The 19427-nt window shown below is 41.9% G+C and overlaps 3 protein-coding genes across 5 annotated transcripts; 1 reads left to right on the forward strand and 2 right to left on the reverse strand.

Moving 5' to 3' along the window:
• The first annotated feature begins 255 nt into the window (after positions 1-255).
• On the forward strand, positions 256-4029 carry LOC148891337 (relaxin-3 receptor 1-like). The gene is made up of 3 exons (XM_089009155.1): positions 256-438; positions 1874-2317; positions 2389-4029. The coding sequence occupies exons 1-3, from the start codon at positions 256-258 to the stop codon at positions 2989-2991; spliced, it is 1230 nt and encodes a 409-aa protein (XP_088865281.1). The 3' UTR covers positions 2992-4029.
• Positions 304-14218, reverse strand: sirt6 (sirtuin 6). Of its 3 annotated transcripts, none has more exons than XM_089009161.1 (9): positions 14081-14218; positions 13588-13715; positions 12377-12559; positions 11028-11087; positions 10236-10331; positions 10056-10136; positions 8885-9008; positions 5861-6172; positions 304-411 (listed from the first exon to the last, which is right to left on the reverse strand). In XM_089009161.1, the coding sequence occupies exons 1-8, from the start codon at positions 14144-14146 to the stop codon at positions 5867-5869; spliced, it is 1044 nt and encodes a 347-aa protein (XP_088865287.1). In that variant the 5' UTR covers positions 14147-14218; the 3' UTR covers positions 304-411; positions 5861-5866. The 3 variants fall into 3 exon arrangements, with proteins under 3 accessions (XP_088865287.1, XP_088865286.1, XP_088865285.1); XM_089009160.1 differs by lacking the exon at positions 304-411 and adding an exon at positions 2828-2961; XM_089009159.1 differs by lacking the exon at positions 304-411 and having other exon boundaries at positions 4884-6172.
• A 99-nt stretch (positions 14219-14317) lies between these two features.
• Positions 14318-19164, reverse strand: LOC148891339 (ubiquitin-conjugating enzyme E2 R1-like). The gene is made up of 5 exons (XM_089008639.1): positions 18480-19164; positions 18292-18378; positions 17832-17929; positions 16914-17048; positions 14318-15923 (listed from the first exon to the last, which is right to left on the reverse strand). Exons 1-5 carry the CDS (start codon positions 18663-18665, stop codon positions 15713-15715), a joined length of 717 nt encoding a protein of 238 aa, XP_088864765.1. The 5' UTR covers positions 18666-19164; the 3' UTR covers positions 14318-15712.
• Positions 19165-19427: the final 263 nt, after the last annotated feature.

Genomic DNA, 19427 nt, shown 5'->3' on the forward strand with positions numbered 1-19427 from the left:
TAAAAGGCTTCGGATGTCGCGAGCATCCCTCGTGCAGACGGAAGGGAGAAGGCAGCTGCTCCACTTATGAATGCTCCCCTAGTGAGGCTGTCACTAAGGAACTTTCACCGATTTCATCAATAATTACTCACTCCACACAACACAGGGATAATCGAGATCAGTTCCTGCCCACCACAACACACAATGAAAATGGACCTTCCCAAAGTGGAGGAGACTGAGGAGAATATGTGTTAAAAGGATCTCACTGACCGAACCATGCAGAACAACATCAGCGCCACGGATTCGGCGCCCGTTGGACCATTGGGTGGGTGTTGGGGAGGAGAGGATGACAACCCCAGCGGAACTGGGGCCAACTTGAACCTGTCCCTCAACTGCTGGCTCCACATCCTCTCCAAAGAAACCTCTGGGGATCTGCACGGAGACAATGCCAACACGGCGGTAAGCATGGCTTCAAAATTGGTGACAAAGAGCCATATTTGATTGTTTCACTAATAATAATAATAATAATAATAATATTAACATATCAACATGAGGATTTGTAAATTTGTTTTCAAGAACCATCCCGTTTAATCATATTTTTTAATATTTATTAAACTTCTTGCTTACATTTATTAAAAAAAAGATATATCCCTTGCCGTGTTTGATGATTATTGCAATCTTTACAAAAACAGCTCAGTTAAATTCATTTCCCATTTCCTATTATTGTTGCATCCCTAACGAATAGTAAAATATTGTTAGCATTATAAAACAACATACGGTATTTTCGGGTGTATAAGACACACCAGAATATAAGGCGCAACCCCAATGAATGAAACATGTAAGGCGCACCACACTGTAAGGTGCACCTTTAATGAATGAAAAAAGTTTTCCAAATATAATACTGTATATAAATACTGTATATAAAAGCTTTACAAATATAAGACACACCACATTATAAGGTGCTACAGTAGAGGCTGGGGTGACGCAAGACTTCTCCTACAGGGGGAGCTGGAGTCGGTGGCTGCTAACACCCGTTAGCCGTTAGCTGCTAACACCCGTTGTGGCTCAATATTACCAGGTTTTCTGGTGTATGAGGTGCACCAGAGTACAAGGCGCACCCCCAATGAATGGTGTACAGTGAATTTTCAAACCTTTTCCATATTTAAGGCGCATCAGACTATAGGTCGCACCTTAAATTATTGAAAAATGTTTTCCAAATATAATAAGTTATAAATAAGTTCTGATATATCTTACTTAATTTAGGGTAATTTGAAATGCACTTATAGGCTGAAAGTACCATATTTTACGGTGTATAAGGCCTACCGGCATATAAGGCGCATCCTTAATGAATAGTGTCTTGGCAAACTTCCATATACTGTATATGGCGCACCGGAGTATAGGGCGCACCTACAATGAATGAAAAGTGTTCCAAATATAATATATACATATACTGTATAAAAAAATACAAATATAATGCACACCGCATTATAAGGCGCTACAGTAGAGGCTGGGGTTACGCACCACTTCTTCTACAAAGGGTAATGAGTCGGTGGATGCTGACAGAACTGTTGTGGGTCAATATTACTTCACATATAAGGCGCACCTGCGTATAAGGCACAGGGTCATCTTTTGAAGAAATCAAGGCTTTTGGGTGCGCCTTATACACCGTCAAATACGGTATACTATATTGACTTTATTACAATTGCTTGGCAATGGTCAGTGCCTAGCTAGGTCTGGCTGTCCAGTTCGTAATCCATCGACACACACGCACCACCAATTCCTTTGGATTCTTTTTATGTTTTGATCCACAACAGCACTCGTCTTCTTGTACGTAACAATACCCCAAAAAAATTCTGAAATGCAGTCATAACATTGTGTTGGTTGGGTCCTTCAGATGCGAGTCCTCATCGCTCTGGTCTACCTGGTCGTATGTATCCTTGGGCTTGTGGGTAACCTCCTGGCCCTCTTCCTGCTTCACTTCCGCCGACGAGGTCACAACCACTCCTCCGTTGACTGTTTTGTGATCAGCCTGGCTTTCACCGACCTCCAGTTCGTCCTGATGTTGCCCTTCTGGGCCGTGGATACGGTCCTGGACTTCCGTTGGCCTTTCGGTTGGCTCATGTGTAAGATGGTGAGCTCGGTCACCACCATGAACATGTACGCCAGCGTGTTCTTCCTCACCGCCATGAGCGTGACACGTTACCACTTGCTGGTCACGTCTCAGAAGATCGCCAGCCCCAGGAGGGCGGCCGCTCGGGCAAAATGGGCCAGTTTGGCCATTTGGGCGGTCTCGTTGGTGGCCACCTTGCCTCATTCCATCTATTCCACCACCGTCCAGGTTTGTTGACCGAAACGGGAATCCGTTGAGTGTGGGAGGGTCCGGTGTGTGACTTCCCGTTATGTTCACAGGTGTCTGCCGACGAAGAGCTGTGCCTTGTGAGATTCTCCGAATCCGATTCCGGTCACTTGGATCCACAAGTTCTCCTTGGTCTCTATCAATTGCAAAAAGTGCTTCTGGGATTCATCTTTCCTTTGATCGTCATCAGCGTGTGCTACCTCCTTCTCTTGAGGTTCATCCTGAGACAGCGGGTGGTCGGTAGCGTGATCGAGGGATCAAAGAGCTCCGAATACCAACGAGGTCGCCAGTGCCGCCGTTCCAAAGTCACCCGCTCCGTCACCGTTGTCGTTTTGTCTTTCTTCATCTGCTGGATGCCCAATCAGGCTCTGACGCTATGGGGCGTGTTGATCAAGTTGGACCTGGTGCCCTTTAGCAAAGCGTTTTACAACGCTCAGGCCTACGCCTTCCCACTGACCGTGTGCCTGGCTCAGGCAAACAGTTGCCTCAACCCGGTGCTCTACTGCCTCATCCGTCAGGAATATCGCGCCGGTCTTCGACAGCTTCTGCGCCGAGTGTATATCCCAATCCAAAACAGTTTCACATGGGCCTCATGGGGGAGGAGGGTCGAGGTCGCACCCACCGGCCTGGTCATGATACACAAAGACAATATGTGATAGGGTGAACCTTGGCTCGTCGCAAGGGAGAGGTATTGAATTGTTTCGTGAAAGTGAGGGGCTCTGACGTTGCCTATGAAGCCATTTTGCCCTTTTGCAACGTTCTAAGTCTGCACGTGGATAAACATGGATAGTTGCCCAAGAGATAGTGGTCGAAATGTAAATACCACCCAGACACACACATCACAGGTAAAACTCCTCCATTGTGTGTTCTCTGGAAGTAATTACCTTGCCAAGTGGCATTCTTCACAACTAAATGTAGTCACATTAAAAAAATTAACCTTCAACTGGTACAAGTGGATATAAGTCCAAGATGGCGCCTGAGTAGGCAGCCTTCAGTAAATGCTTTTGTGAGCCTTGCCTTTTTTGGTTGTTTTTGTGTTTTCTTTTGTCACTGACTTGTTGTGCGTCATGTGGACCAGATACGAATTGTTTTTCAGCATTTTTGGTCACAACATTCATCAGGAAGGAGACTCTGCTGAGTGGTTGCGCCTTTTCGGTAGCATGAATATGTTTGGGACGATTGTGCTTTTCCTGGAATTCAAGTTAATGAGTTAATAATTCTTAAAGTATCAAGCGTACATATTGCTTTAAATAATAATAATACATTCTATATTCAAGCACCTTTCAAAGCTCTCAAGGACACTTTACAGACCAGTGCAAGAACTATATCAAGATACTGCACAAGATGGAGGATAACAGGATTTGTGGGAGGGTTTTCCCTCCCACGAGGGGGCAGCATTTGCCTTTTGTACAGCTGCCCCCATTTCAAGCTCATCTAACTCCAGACCCATATAATTTAGGTATTAACTCTTTTTTTCTGATGAAAGAAGAGAGTCTAAGGTTTCTAACACTGTACTGAATGTTGATGTAGTCCTAAAAATGTATATTCTGTGGGTCCTGGAATTCAAGCGACAATGACAAAGACCCTGGCATTGAAGTGGAAACATTTTTGCACATCATCTGGCAGTGAATGAGTTAAAAAAACTGGTGTGGGAGAATTTCAGTGCTCAAGGTGTTTGTGAACTAAAAAAAAGAGTTCTGAAAGATATGAAGGTTATAAATTATTAAATAAAAAAAAGTGATCATTTGAAAAATAAACCCTGACTCCTCTTTTTTTGTCTACTAAGATGTTTTTTTCTTGGATCCACATTGTGCTCAGCTTTCAACTTGTTGCACACTAGAGCTTAACTCTGTGGCAGGTTTTCGGACCTTGCTAGCTCAACTCAGCTTTGTCTATTTGGCAATGCGCCAATAGCGAAACTTTCACAATTCCGAGATCTGTCAACTCAGCACTTTACGGAGGGGGTAAGGGGCGGGCTAGGGGTCGGTTAAATGTTTAATGTGTCTGTCTCTTTGCAGACATTTGGAAATTCCTGCCTGGACACGCTAGTGTTAAATATTCTTCTCTGTTTCACCACTTTGCTTTCACAACAAGGTCGCGTTGGCCGTTAGCTCACCATGTTTCGTCACAACGATGGCCCTTTTGCTATTTTGTGGGGGAAATCTGGTCGTTGTAATGAATGGAAATGGAATATGCGAAATTGTCACTTGGAAAGTGTTGAAAACGTAAACGGAGCATGTTGAAAACAAGTTTGACCGCATATATTTATGACTGACTGAATGGAGCAAAATATATTACACTGTCAATCTGAACTTAATGACCTGACAAACATCCGGGCTCTTCCTGTCATATTAATCGGTGACGTTAAAAGACATGAGGATGGCAACGTTTTGTGCATGAGCTCCCGTCGGAGCTGACACATTGACCTAAGACATGTTAATGACGTTTCCATGCACAGGAATAAAAATCATCCAATTATGTTGGCTGAAATGTTGCCTTATAATGTTACCTCTCTGTGTTAAGTAGGCCACGATTGACGGACAACATCCAAAGGACGGCACTTCGATTTATTGCCAAAACACAGGTATTGTTTTTTTTTCCTTGAAGTAAAAAAAAATGATGTGTAACAATGATTTGTTTAAAGTAAACCAAAAAAATTGTACTGTACATGCATTGCTTTTTTGCCGAAGGGAGTCAAGATGCACACCTCACATCACTTTGAAAAGACAGAGTGTGAGCGAGAGAGAGCAAGAATGAGAGAGAGTGACCGAGAAAGAGCAACAGAAAGTGAGTGAGTGAGTGAGTGAGTGAGTGAGTGAGTGAGTGAGTGAGTGAGTGAGTGAGTGACAGTGAGCAGCTGAGAAAGAGTGAGCAGGAGTGAGAGAGAGTGAGCAAGAGTGAGAGAGAGTGACAAAGAGTGAGCAAGAGAGTGTGTGAGTGACAGACAGAGAGAGAGAGCAAGGGAGAGAGAGTGAGTGAGAGAGCAAAAATGAAAGTGACAGAGAGTGAGCAAGAATGAGAGAGCGTCAGAGAGTGATCGAGTGAGCAAAAGTGAGAGAGTGAGCGAGAGTTAGAGCAAGATTGAAAGTGACCGAGTGAGAGAGCAAGAGAGAGTGAGTGGGAGAGTGAGCAAGAGAGAGAGTTAGAGTGAGAATGGGTGAGCGAGAGAGCGAGAGTGAGCAAGAGTGAAAGAGAGAGAGAGCAAGAGAGAGAGAGAGAGAGAGAGAGAGAGAGAGAGAGAGAGAGAGAGAGAGAGAGAGAGAGAGAGAGAGAGAGAGAGAGAGAGAGACAGAGTGAGAGAGGGTGAGAAAGAGAAACAGAGGGAGAAAAACTGAAGCTCCTCTAATACACCAGATAAAGTCTGCATACCCGTGACCAAAAATCCAAGTTTTTGCAACATTAACACCCCCCCTATAAAAAAATACGAAAAAATAAAAATACACAAAAAAACACTAAATGGGACTATCAAAAGGTAAACAATGTGTTCCTAGAGTCAAGAGTCAAGACTTTTCATGATGGTAGTACCTGATATTATTTGCCATCTTTTACCCCTAGTGGAGGATCTTTCCTCTCCTTCTTGACTGTGAGAGTCTCGTCTTTGATGGCATCGCCGTCCACTGTTCGTTTTTTCTCCCCCTTCACAAGTTCACCTTTGACCTTGACATCCACACCGAGAGCGAGCGCGGGTTTAATGTCGGCGTCACCCTCGGCTGCTGTGGCGGAACTCTCGCACACGGTTGGCCCTTCCCATTTTGGGATATCTAAGCTCAGGTGCTCCATGAGTTGCTTCATGACATCATCCACATAGCCATTGATTCGTAAGTGTGCATGTTTGTCCTGCAAGACATCAAGTTAGAGAAAATATGGTCTTAAAAGTCAAACAAATATCACAGACCTCCAGGACGTCCACAACATGAATTCTAGTAGGTTTTGATTTTTTTATCTGGAGTATTTTTAGAAAAGAGAAAAAAAACAACTAACCATAGAAACGAGAAATAGTGCTTACTGTCACACGTTATGAGCAATACAATCATCAGTTCAAAATCTTAAATCATGAATTGTATTTGAGGAAATGTTTTAGAAGTTGATATCGAACTGAAGGATGAATTCGCTGTTTCAGCATTTTCATGGATGCGTGGCTTGAGGAGCCCACAATGAGAAGAAAGGAACTGTCGCGGCTTGGAATTGAAGCGGATTTAGGTGGGACAGGAGATGTGAGACAATCTCTTTTCGTCAATGAATGCTACAGCTTCGTGTTTGCTTTTAACGTTTAGCTCAGGCATGGGCAAACTACGGCCCGCGGGCCACATACGGCCCGTTAGGCTTTTCAATCCGGCCCGCCGAACTTGCCCAAATTATAGTACAAACAGTGTCTAAAACTCATGACAAAAAGCTAGCGAACAACAGGGCAGATAACTGAAAAGTTGCCTGCCCCATTTTTCCCAACTTGAAGCAAAATGAGACCAATCCCATTAAGAAACATTGTCACAAAGTATAAAGTTTTTTTTTAAATCAAGAATGCACCAACTACAAATGCTACCTTGCTTAATTTACGGCAAATGCGCATGGCTGTAAATTTTGCTACAGTAGTCGATTGTCATTGTGGTGCACAATGCAACGTTTGCATTGATTCCTACGAGCCACTAAGCCCCTTTCATAAGTCTCACGTACACTTTACAGTCACGGTTTAATGTAAATTTACGTTTTGTAGCGTCACATATGTTGTTAGCTTCTTTTGAATCTTTCTTCTAGTTTGAGGTTCTGTGCATCTATTTTGGAAAATGACATGCAATTGCACGACTTTGTAACGCTTGCGAAAGTCCGGAAGAAAGAAGCAGGCTTCTGATTGGCTGCCGAGCCGAGTATGCAAATTTCAACTGCAGGTAGTCTATGTTTGTGTGCTCGGCGACGGTACACGTGTTTTGTTAGCGCGTGAAGGCGAGAGCGTCAGTGAGGAGTTTGTTGAGCGCGCGGTCAGGACAAACCATCTATGATTTGGCGGAATTTAACACAAGTAGGTATTATTGAGCTTGAATATTTCGTTGTGTAATAATATGTTTTGAATGTTGAAAGTGATTCCATTTTTCAATAAATGTTGATTTCTTTGCCCCTTCGATGGAAACTTAAAAACAGACGCAATCTTGATAAATCACAGTGCATATGTTATTTTAATCTATTTCCATTTCCTCCTCCAAGTATCTGCGAAATAGTTTGTAAATGCCATATCTTGCATATTCCTTGAGACAAATTTATTAACTGATCAGGGATATTTTTCACATTTGAAAGACAGTTAATAAATTGGGTTGTAGTGTTTTTACTGTGCTATGAGGTTTGTACATACTACATTTAAAGGACAACCGGCACCATTTTTTGTTTTTGTTTCCCACTGACATCAGAAAAACGTTTTATAGCATCTAAAATACCCAAATCAGGCAGGCTGATATTTTTAGTTAAATGAAAAACACCAATAAAAATGACTTCAAAATGAATCCGGAAATGGCCAGTTTCAGAAGGTTGCTCGAGAATCAAAACAATGGCTTCAGATTCGGAGAAGATGTTTTCTTGTTCTTGTTCTTCTGAAGAGGAAAGCATAAATGTTTGCAATTGATTCTAGGAGTCCTCCCATATCAATTCGAGCCGTCAATGACAGCAATGTAGCACCCAGAAAAAGCAGAAGATTGCGCCCAAGCTCCGTTGGAAATGGGCTGATTTGTCAGCTGGGAATTTGTGTCAGCGAATATCAAATAGTTGTCTTGGTGCAACACACAACGATTCACCATGGCGTTATTTATGTGTTTTCCTTCTAATTTCGCCATCAACACGGATTAACATGAAGTTTTCAGACTAAACAAAGTACCCAAAATGCATTGTATGTCGCTTTCTCGGTCAGGGCGGTCCAAACGTGACGTCACATGGGGATCGTCATCAACTCGAAAACAAGACTTCATATATTCAGCGCAAGTCTTAAAACGTAAACTATAGCTATATGCTGTGGAATCTTTGTAAAATACGCTCAGTCGAAGTCATTTGAAGTGATTTTATAAATTATGGACATAACTTGTTCGGAGTATTTCCGGCCCAAACACTCCCTCCAAATGCTCCTGGCCCGGCCCCTCTGTCAAATTTTAGAACCCAATGCGGCCCGCGAGTCAAAAAGTTTGCCCACCCCTGGTTTAGCTTGTACCAGATGTGCTCATTTCACCATGACGTCCCTGATCTACTGGTGAAAAGGGTGCTTTGAGCCTCTCCTGTTTCATCTAGAACTGCTTCATACAACCAAGACAATACACTATTAACAATAACAATATTTGTTATTTAGTTATTTTGTTGTTGTTTTGACTTCAAGATGGCGCCGCGAAAGTGGCTGCCTTTGCAGGAGCTCCTGTGTTTTGTTTTGCTACTTCTTCCTTTCCTTTAATTTTCCTGACTTTGCTGCTGTGAGATGTAAATTTCTCACACCGCGGGACTAATAAACGCTAATCCAATCCAATCTAATAGGTTGGTGGCCCCTTGCAGAACGGTTGCGAGATGTGCAGGAGTAAAACATACATGCTTGGTAGGCTGCAGGTTGACGATAACTATTTTCCCGCCTTTGCGCTTGGTAACGAGTGGAAGGTCTCCGCTGGGTTTTATCTGCATGGAGGTGCCGAGCGTCAACGCCAGGTCGGCTTGTCTAATACAGAGAGAAGTTCAAAGTGAAAATGTGAGCAGGCATCTTTGGACCTCTGTGGAGAAAAAAAAGAAGATGGGGGCAGGGGATAGACATTTAGATTTTATGAAATCGCTGACGCGTGCGTCATCGTCCGGTAATGAAGTTGTAATAAAGTGGCACAAGCAAATAGTTCATGGTTGCTCAGCCGCTTGTATAAGAGAAATAAAAAGGTTGACGATTGACACTGAGCTGGCAGATGGGAACATTAACTCATTCACTGCCATTCACAAATTTATTCAGGAATTGAAAATATAATATAGAGCGCCATTCCCGAATTAGTTCGGGTTTTGTTTTTTCTTGTTTTGGGTGCCTCAGCCGTTGTTAAAGCCCTATATAAACTAATATTGCATAGTATTTTGGACAGCCGCTCTTATTTCAAGCTTATATAACTCCATAAACCTATTATTTAGGAACTCTTTTTTTTCCTAATGAAAGAAGAGAGTCTAAATTTTCTTACGCTGCATTGAATGTTTACGTCGTCCTAAAACTCAATATTTTGTCGATCCTGGAATTCGAGTGACAATGACAAAAACCTTGGCACTAGAGTGGACACATTTTTGCACATGTCTGGCAGTGACTGAGTTAAAAAATGCGCACGGTATTGATCGCCTCTATCTTCTTGTTTTCCTTTCGGCTTTTCCCCTTCAAGGGGTCGCCACAGCGAATCAGTGTCCTCCATCTTCAGTGGGTTGATTCGCATGTGTGTTTTGGCCAAGCTTTTACGTCGGATGCCCTTCCTGACACAACCTTCTGTATTTATGTGGGCTTGGGGCCGGCACAAGAAGACTTATGTCCATTTGTGGCTACAGAACCAGCAACTCGCTCAGTAAAAGGCACCCAAACACAAAATTGTCATCGGCACAGCAACATTCAAAAAAGCAAAACTATTGATGGTTTCTGCACTCGTGAAATTAGTACTAAGAGCTAAACTGAGTCAGGTACATCCCCATTGAAAGCTCAGGCGATAAATGCATAGTCCCCCAATGTATTTCCCCCAACAAACCTGACCTGCTTGCATTGTCTGCTTTGTTCAGATCTCTGTCAGGTAGCGCATCCTCCCAGTCCAGTATAGTGCTGATCAACTTTCCTCTTTTTTCATAGATGACACAAGACAAAGTCGTTGGATAAGTTAACGTCTTCGTTTGCGACCGGAGACCATCGTGTGTGCATGCGTCTGTGCGTGTTAACCTGCAGGCTCTGAGTCCTCTGGAACGCACCACATCGCAGTAACGTCCTGTTGGCTTCAGGCCCATCACTCCGATCACCTTTTCCCTGACAAACTGCCTGGCGGGGAGGATGGGGTATGTGAAAAAAATTAATCAAACAACCCCACTTAGCCTTCTAAAGTGGACTTACTGAAGACGCACATCAAAAACTTGTGTCAGTTACGCATTGAAGGGTTATTTTTGCTTTTATTTTATTAAGTAAAGACTCTGCCATGGTATTTTGATTTTCTCAATAATGCGTCATGAAAATAATAATAATGTGTGCCTTCCGCCATATTAAGTCTCGCCCAGGGGTCGGGAACTTATGGCTCACAAGCCGCATATAGCTTTTTTGATGATGGCATCTGGCTAGCAGATAAAGGACAGACTCACCACCAACTCAAAAACAAGACTTCCGGAATATTCAGCGCGAGTCTTAAAACGTAACCTATAGCTATATGCAGTGGAATCTTCGTAAAATACGCTCAGTAGAAGTCATTTGAAGCCATCTTGCTGGTGCAGTGGAGTCCAAAAGTTGCGCCAGTGGCTGTCAAAATGCGTAAATGGCGCAAGGGTGCAGCCCAGATGCATCTCTGAGCCGCTACTGTATTTGGATAACCAAAATCCTGATCGTCCGATATCAGAGGAAAAAAGGCTCCTCTCCAACAGCAGCAATATCAGTATCAGCAGCAATATCAGTATCAGCAGCAATCGATTCAAATTGTCCCCCCCTCCCAAAAAAAATAGATAAAAAAGGCATGTGTATATACTGTACCTGCAACACTTCTCGCACTCCTCCACAAACATGTTTCCATGAAGCTCCGACAACAAATCCCTGTCAGGGCCAGAGACAACATCTCCTTAGATCAAAATGTGCATATTTCACTTGACAAGTTGTTCAGTGCAGGCGACCGCTTCATGAATAATGATGCTAGGATTGATTTCAGTGGTGTGGCTGGGCCGACGGCTGCGGCCATTCTCATCCTGCTGTGTGGTTCTTTTTAGGGGGAAAAAAATAATAACTCACAGGAGGGAGAAGGAGATGTATGGAACTGCTCCTAGGGAGAGAAGGTCTTCCATTACAGGCTAAATACATGACGTGAATGGAAAATTGACTATACTGCTTGAGGTCAGTGCGATAAAAGTTGGACTGCGTTTTTACCTGTAGTGGTTGGTGCAGATTTTTTGAGAGGTTAAAAAAATTATGGTGCAAGGAGACGTCTGAAAAGGTAGATTTTTTTAATGTTGTTTGGTGTTTACTCATTCACTGCCATTCACGAATTTATTCGGGAATTGAAAATATGATGTGGAGTGCCATTCCCGAATTTTTTGGGGTTTTGTTTTGCCGATGACCATTTTGTGTTTGGGAGCCTTTTACTGAGTGAGTTGCTTGTTCTGTAGCCACAAAGGGACATAAGTCTTCTTGTGCCGGTACCAAGCCCGGAATACAGAGGGTTGTGTCAGGGAGGGCATCCGACGTAAAAGCTTGCCCAAAACAAACATGCGGATCAAACCTCTAAAGATGGAGGACACTGATTCGCTGTGGCGACCCCTTGACGGGAAAAGCCGAAAGGAAAAGAAGAAGAAGATGCTTGGGTCCCGATAAAGCGCTGGCCATGGCAATGTTTTATCTTTTCCATGAGGGGGCAGCATTTCCCTTTTTTCCATGTTAGCGCTTTTTTCCAGCTTCAGCTGTTGTTAAAGCGCTATATAAGCCAATACTGTATGAACGTATCGCATCGTATTTTGGACAGCCGCCCTCATTTGAAGCTCACATTACTCCAGACCCATATAATTTAGGAATTAACTCTTTTTTTCTGATGAAAGAAGACAGTCTATAGTTTCTTACCACTGCATTGAATGTTTATGTAGTCCTAAAACTGAATATTCTGTGGGTCCAAGAATTCAAGTGATAATGACAAAAACCCTGGCACTGGAATGGACACATATTTGCACGTCTGGCAGTGAATGAGTTAATCATTTTCTTTTCTTACTATCATCATGAATTTATAACTGCATCCGTGTCAGTGAATGACAGACTTCAGTACATTCTGATTTACACTAATTTATACTGTAGATAAATTAGGAATACATTGTAATCCTAGGAAATAAATTATATGTCACCTTGGAAAGCCAGATCGCACATGCAGGCCGTCCACATTTTGGCTGATGAGATACTTGAGGTATCCGGCCCTCTGGAGTCCCAGCAGGGCCATGTGAGTAAGGCTGGGCCGGGCCTCTTCAAAGGTTGTCTCAAAGTGAGGCGTCTCTCCCTTTTGCTCCAAGGTCCAGACACCTTTGGGCCCCCTGAAAGAAAATATTCATGATGACCACAAAAGGATAGTACAGAGGAGCTATCAATACTAAAAATCTGTGAGCAGAAAGCCCCCACTGACCCTCCCCAAAAAAGGTTTAGAGCCTTTTCATGTAACAATTTTGTAAAAAAAAAAACAAAAAAACTCCTAAACTCACTTCAATTTAGCTCTTTGGCAACAAAATGGCAGCAAAGCAATATATTTGTCTAAATGAAGCTTCTCATCTTAAATTAACAGTTAATTTGTACAAAATGCGACAAGATGGTGGCAAAACACTTTCATCTAAATGAAGCTCCTCAACTGACTCCCACAGCGTTCCTTGGCACCATAAATGTCACAAGACCCTAACAACTCAACTCAACTCAACTTGTACTTGTATTGTTTTAAGGATAGGTTACCAGTATATACTCGAGTTTTAGAAGTGGTATGCACTGTTGATATGACGAACCGGGTATTAATTCTGGATACATGAAAATATTTTGACACGTTTTTTTGCCGAAGACTATAGCATCGAAACTCAATTATCAAACACTGAAAAACATAGGACATGTACTACCCTCTTCTGTTCAAACTGTGGAACTACAATATGAAAATGTAAACAGAAAAGTTGATCAAGCATCTACTTCTGTCACATGATCTAAACATTAATTTCACACTTCAATGCCCCTATAAATATAAATTCTATTTGTTTTAGAGATATTATTTATAAGATGTGTTTGGTATTATTTATATACAAGTTCAATTGAATCAATAATCGGTGGAAAAAAAGACAAGCATACATACCAGTATGGTAAACTATTTGGTTTTTGTAAGCATTCGTGTTCAAAATGGGATTTAAAAATATTTTTAACACGATTTTTAGCAAGGCACCCGAACGACCCCAATGAAAAGCATTTCATGTCCTCGGAGAGGGGTGAAGGAAGCAACGAGGGAAAGGCCATCTGTATTTGCTCCCCGATTTGAAATTTCTTTAAATTAAATAATTACGTGAAATGCAAAAGCAATAGGGGACTTTCTTACCTGAAGTCAGGGATGCCAGCTGACGTACTGATTCCTGCTCCAGAATGGACAACCATGTACTTGGACTCTTTTACCAGTTGAGCAAGCGTCGTCACCTTTGCTTTCAGCTCTTCTTGGCTATCAAATGCCTGTATCATCATATTACACTGGTTAATTGGAATATGAGGTACACGACAATGTTGCAGCAAGCATTCTTTATAAGCATCTCGTTTAAGTGGTTCCATTTTTAAATTGCCAAAAATAAAAATTCACCTTCACAATGAAAATGATCATGTCCAGTACAATTATGGAATCTGTTCAACCAGATAACGCAAGTAGCTCAAACCATGCATTCACTTTGTGAGTTTTGGTGGTATTTTTTAATGAAATCTACAGTTTAAATCAAATAGTTCACTCGTCGCAAAGTCTACCTTGAACGCACAAGTATCAGCTAATCGGCTAGCTAAGCCTTGTTAGAAAGGGTTCTACTGGTTCCACTGTAGCGTCCTATTACCTCTGGAAGTCCGCACACACCCTTGTCTGCATACGGCGAAAGTCCTGCCGCATAATTTACAGACATTGCAGCAGTTGCTTCAGGTTTAAAAATTAAAAACCTTCAGAATGAAGCCGGGAAGTATTTTCGAATCCAAAGCGACCGCAGTCTTTCGTGACGTCATAACCCCGCGTCCAAATGAGTATTTTCACTGAAAAAAAGACCACCTTTCAACGTCTTCGCTGTACACCGAATAGATGTTGTTCCAATAAATCTTTATTTTCATTTTTAAATTGCCAAAAATAAAAATAAACCGGTGAAGAAAACAAGGCGATGATCCTTTCAGCTACATGTGCATATATATGTCAAGGTCTGTCACTCTGAAAACCACCCATCATGTCGAATGTAATTGAATAATCCTGAGAACTTCAGTATAGTCCAATTTGAGCAGATGAAATACTGGCGACGAAAAATACACACCAGGAAACACACTAACACTAAAAATATATCAAAATACTTAAACTCACGACTAACACAAACTGTAAAATAAAATGTGGTAGAGTTGTTCTTTTTCACTTCCACTGACTTCCAATGAGGAATCCTTTCAAATCTTGACTGACACTGCAACATCATTTTTCTGACATTTTCTACACACGTTTTGTCAAGCTTTATAATCTCATCACATAAAACATTCCCAAGCAAACGTCGCAGGCATTAGGTCTAACCGTATAGAAAAAGACTAATATTGCTTGCAAGAAGCATAAAATAAAGACGAGAATACAACAGCATATATTTCAGGGGGATTTAAAAGAAAAACACATTTTGTTTAGTCAGGTGTTAAACCTGATACAATTCTGATGAGCAAGTACTGTACTGTTCTGTTCTCTCCGTAGAGATCATAGTGAATGTGACACCAGCCTCCTTGAAGTAACTCAATTCCCACAATGAAAATGACAAAACACACCTGGTGACAATCAGAGACACAGAAAAGATAGTTTTCTTTTATGTAGTAAAAATGCTAAATGCCATTTTGACCCAGCCAATAGTCCCCACGTAAGAGAATTCGCTAGTTCTTGGTAATCAAACATCTTTGTTACCAAAAGTGTAAGCAGATCACGATTTGCGGCTTCCCTACAAGAAGAAAAAAATATTCCAACGTTTTCTGGCATGCAGATGATGTTTGAGTTAAGTCCCATTCCACCCCTTTTTTATTTATTTTTGTTTACTTATCCAGAAAAATGGTGAGACTCAATAAGAGAAGACCATATTCAGAAAGGGAAACAAGTAACAATGAAAGAAGATGCAAAGTGAATAATTTGTGTTTGCATCAGTGCAAAGTGGCATCCCCCCACCTGAACCCTTTACATTAGAAGCACTATTTATGGTGGCCTCTTGTTCTAGGTCAAAATGATTTTTTTCCTTTTTTTTGTTGCTGGTGCAAATCTCAGCAAATCCACATGAGCCCCTCAATTCAGCTTTAACAAAGAGCACGCAAGCTAAGATAAAATCATCTCGTTTCATTGGTTTACAAACAGGAGGTGTCAAATATTTCTCACTTGCAGACCTCAGACGCTCTCAGATGACCCGGGCAATAAAAGGGGGGTCGTCGCGGCGTGTCAGCAAAAAGAATGGTCACGCTGTGGAAAAGGCATGTCACGACTCTTCGTTGCCGGAGTCGTCTTCGTCATAGCAGCAGTCGCCGTCTCCGTCCTCCACGTCGTCGTCGTCGTAATAATAGTCATAAAACAGGTCGGAGCCCTCGTCAGGAGGTGGGGCACGTGTGCGGACGCAGTATTCGGCCAGCGTGGTGGGTACCTGAACCCCGTCGCGTTCCGCCTCAACCTTGGTTGCCAATACTTGTTTTCTGCACAAGACATTCAATATTGGGTGAGGTAATTAGGCAACTTAAAACATGTATACAGACGCTCCCCACCTTAAGAATGAGTTACGTTCCGAATGGTCGTACATAAGTTGAATTTGGTCGTAAGTTGCTTCAGTGCTATATTTTGTATAGAGTGTTTAAATCAAACACTGAATGGGGAGGTATATAAAACACAGACGCTCTAACAGTCATAAAATTAATTCAACCGACTGTAGTATGATGACATATATCCTTCAGTAAGCCATTACTGAAGCTGCTGGCACGTAATTACTGAATTACGTGCCAGCAGCCATTACTTTTTGTTATGCATGGCCTCCTCCTGGAGCGTCAACTGGGAAGAGGGATTTCCTTTCCGCCCACGAGCTTTTTGCTGAGGACAAATTGAATTTGTCCGCAGCAAAAAATAATATGAATTTGTGTTCTTACGATGTATAATGTTTATAAACAAATATGAATGATATTAAGGAGAAAATAACACAGTAAAGTGTTCGATTTAACTGATTTCAAAATAAAATTCCACTTGACCGGAACTTTTCATCTCAGAACTTTTGTTTCTTCTCGTGACTTTTCACACGGACTTGTTTTCTCTGTGGTCGACTTCGCTTTTTATGAGTCGCGATATTTGTTATCGTTAACATTAATGCTAATACTTAATGACGAAAATGGAATCAAAAATATCAGTTATAGTTAACCATTTTTGCGTTTTCCGTAGAAACTTTCTTTTATGCCGTACACATCTAACAATGTGCACAAATCGTACAGAAAACGGCAAAATACGCCCGGTTGACAGGTATGCAAGCAAAGGCGGCCGGAAACAGACGGCCAATACAAAATCTAACTTACAGCATCTCTGTCCGAACATTTTTTGACATAATCTCCTAGCAAAAATGTTCATATGTACCGTTATTCGTAACTCGAATGTTCGTAAGTTGGGGAGCGTCTGTACTCATACTGCTATCAAAGGCTGCTCACCTGATGATTTCGACATATTCACGATCTTTGCCCTTGCTGTCCCTCCATTTGCGGTACATTACGGAGGCATCCACATTGGCAGGAGAGAAGGTGTTTGGCTCGTTCAGCAGGGAGATGACACTCAGCAAAATGGTTCTGAAAGCACAAGAGATGGCTACAATATTATACCTGACACATGACATAATGTGTGATTTATGTTCATGGAAAGTTGCTTTTTTTAACCCCGCATTTTTTGGGGATGCTGCCACAAAATACCAGCGCGCCAGCGTCCAATAGGTCACGGCCTCTATTGGTGTTGTCGGTGGCACTCAACTGAAAGTTCACCTTTTTATTTTTAAATAATCCAGTTGGCACACGTTATCTAGCTTGTGACTTACATTGACAGATATTTGAGCAGTGGGTTTGTGCACAATTATTTTGACTCAACTTCCCATTGCGGACGTCACATTCTTCCTTCAGCTAACTAGTTGAAAGTGAAACTGAATCAGCTACACTTAACTTGTTACTTCAACATTCTATTAATCGGCATTCTCAAAGACATGTTACAATTACCCGTAACAATCTTGCTCTTAAATGTGTACACCGTGGAAGACGCGTTCCTCAAAGTATTGCCTATACGGTATATTAAGAGGTGCTATGATGTTATTTTCAATGTAATCATTCCCTAGGGCAGAATTAATTTTACAGGCAGTGTCTTGGAAACGACTGAGGTTAACTACAGAGGCTCAGCTGTATTGTGCAAGTAAAGAGAAGATGTTAACTGAGAGACAGAGATCATTTTTCACAGATGGTGTCGAATCCCCAGATGTGGCGTCAATCGACGTCTCTGGAGAACGACCTGCTCTGAAGACAAATGTCATGTGATAAGGGTCTGAGTCAAAGGCAGTAAGTAATCAGATAATGACTATTCCTGCTCACCGGACATTCTGGGTGGGATTCCATCTCTCCGAAGGCAATTCTCCACTTTGTGGGTCATCCACTGGTGGGTGCAATATAGAAATACAAACATCTCCATTCTGAAAGAGAAAAAATATTGATTACGGGTTGATTGAGCATAGGATAGGGAGCAATTTCATGGACACATGCAAAATGATTCAATGTGATTATGAAAATAAAATATATACAAGCAAAATGGCCAGTTTTGACCATTAATTTGTTGTGACCGAATAAACCAGAAAATGTTTAGTGTAATTTAACCACTTATTACACACAGTATATTGTCACAACAATGTCAAACACATTTTAATACTGTGTGACTGGTAACTTGTAATATGGCAAGACCTTAGAGTTACACTATGCTGCTAAATTTTCATGATGACTGAGTGATCGCTGATGAGAAGTAATATGTAGGTCAATATTACTTTTTTTATTGACCCACCTCGTAGATGTTGGGATGCCACATCTTGGTGAGGAATCTGAAGGAAGGTGGGGAATAAGGGTAGTCCATTGGGAACTTGATCCGGGCCTACAACATACAACAGCAACAAAAATATTTGAACCATTTTAATACTTCACATAAACAACCTATTCACCTGTCGGGGCATTTTGACTTGAAATTATTCCTACCTTGAAATAACCCCCCTCGTAGTGTGTATTGGGTGGCCCGAAAATGGCCACTTCCCAGTTGTACATATCCGCCTCGTCCACCAGCGTTATTTTAAAGCCCTCGACTGGCTCCTCTTGCAGACTCTTCATTTCCAGCATAAGAGCTTTCTGAGAACTGGCGACATGAGAGCAATCGTGCTGCGCCATACTTGACACTTGGCTTCCCTCAAGTTATTTTCCCAATCGACAGCTGCTGACTCGTTTGTTGACGGCACGGCAGCTAAATTTGACGCCGCGCTCACTAGTCGAACAAACCGATACTACCGACGTCAGGATACAATGCAAAATAGGCCAAAGCGAACTGGGCTCGAACGCGGGTTGTGTTCGTTTTCGAAATCGGATCAATTATTCAGCTTGCACTCGTCCACTAATGTAAACTAACCACATCATCGTGACCGCTGAGTAAACAAAAAAATTGCTGGTCTTCTTGGAAAAGTAGCCGCGGATATAAGCCGTAAATCTACTGGTAGCTCCTGGCTAAATAAGCGAGCTAACGAAGACTACCTCACGAACAGATGGAGTCGGGTTTTTTCCCCAACCCCGACGCGAATATATTTTAACGCGCAGGTTATGGGGAAATTGCGACAGGGTTAACGAGAAAACGCAGCGAAGGATTATAAAATATCACAAACTATACAACGAACGCCTTAAATCTGTATATCATGTGGACAGAGCGACGAATGTTGTTGAAAAGAAGTCCTTTCTCTCTTCGAAAACAGCAATTGTGCAATGGGCTGATATGGGATTTGTAGTCTGGTTGTTTGTAAACATTGCCCTTTAAACTACAAAGAGAAAAGACTCAGGACAAAAGCGTCAAGAAAATTGTTTTGTATATCTCATAAATTAACTAAGCCAAAATGTAGTAGCATATGCCTTATATTATTTTCATGTTTTCATTAGGCAACCAGT

The sequence above is a fragment of the Hippocampus bargibanti genome, linkage group LG11, assembly GCF_051943395.1.
Source record: "Hippocampus bargibanti isolate YZ-2025 linkage group LG11, ASM5194339v1, whole genome shotgun sequence".
Taxonomy (NCBI): Eukaryota; Metazoa; Chordata; class Actinopteri; order Syngnathiformes; family Syngnathidae; genus Hippocampus; species Hippocampus bargibanti.

Bases quoted from the DNA above. Each gene is read 5' to 3' on its own strand.
- sirt6 (XM_089009161.1), bottom strand. From the start codon at position 14,146: ATGTCTGTAAATTATGCGGCAGGACTTTCGCCGTATGCAGACAAGGGT. The intron at 12,560-13,587 runs GTAAGAAAGTCC...ATTTTCTTTCAG, and splicing joins GCTGGCATCCCTGACTTCAG to GGGGCCCAAAGGTGTCTGGA. The intron at 10,332-11,027 runs GTACAGTATATA...CCTCCCCGCCAG, and splicing joins GAGTGCGAGAAGTGTTGCAG to GCAGTTTGTCAGGGAAAAGG.
- LOC148891337 (XM_089009155.1), top strand. From the start codon at position 256: ATGCAGAACAACATCAGCGCCACGGATTCGGCGCCCGTTGGACCATTG. The intron at 439-1,873 runs GTAAGCATGGCT...TGGGTCCTTCAG, and splicing joins GAGACAATGCCAACACGGCG to ATGCGAGTCCTCATCGCTCT. The intron at 2,318-2,388 runs GTTTGTTGACCG...TTATGTTCACAG, and splicing joins TCTATTCCACCACCGTCCAG to GTGTCTGCCGACGAAGAGCT.
- LOC148891339 (XM_089008639.1), bottom strand. From the start codon at position 18,665: ATGGCGCAGCACGATTGCTCTCATGTCGCCAGTTCTCAGAAAGCTCTT. The intron at 17,049-17,831 runs GTGAGCAGGAAT...TTGTGCTTTCAG, and splicing joins AATCCCACCCAGAATGTCCG to AACCATTTTGCTGAGTGTCA. The intron at 15,924-16,913 runs GTGAGCAGCCTT...TGTCTTGTGCAG, and splicing joins GAATATGTCGAAATCATCAG to AAAACAAGTATTGGCAACCA.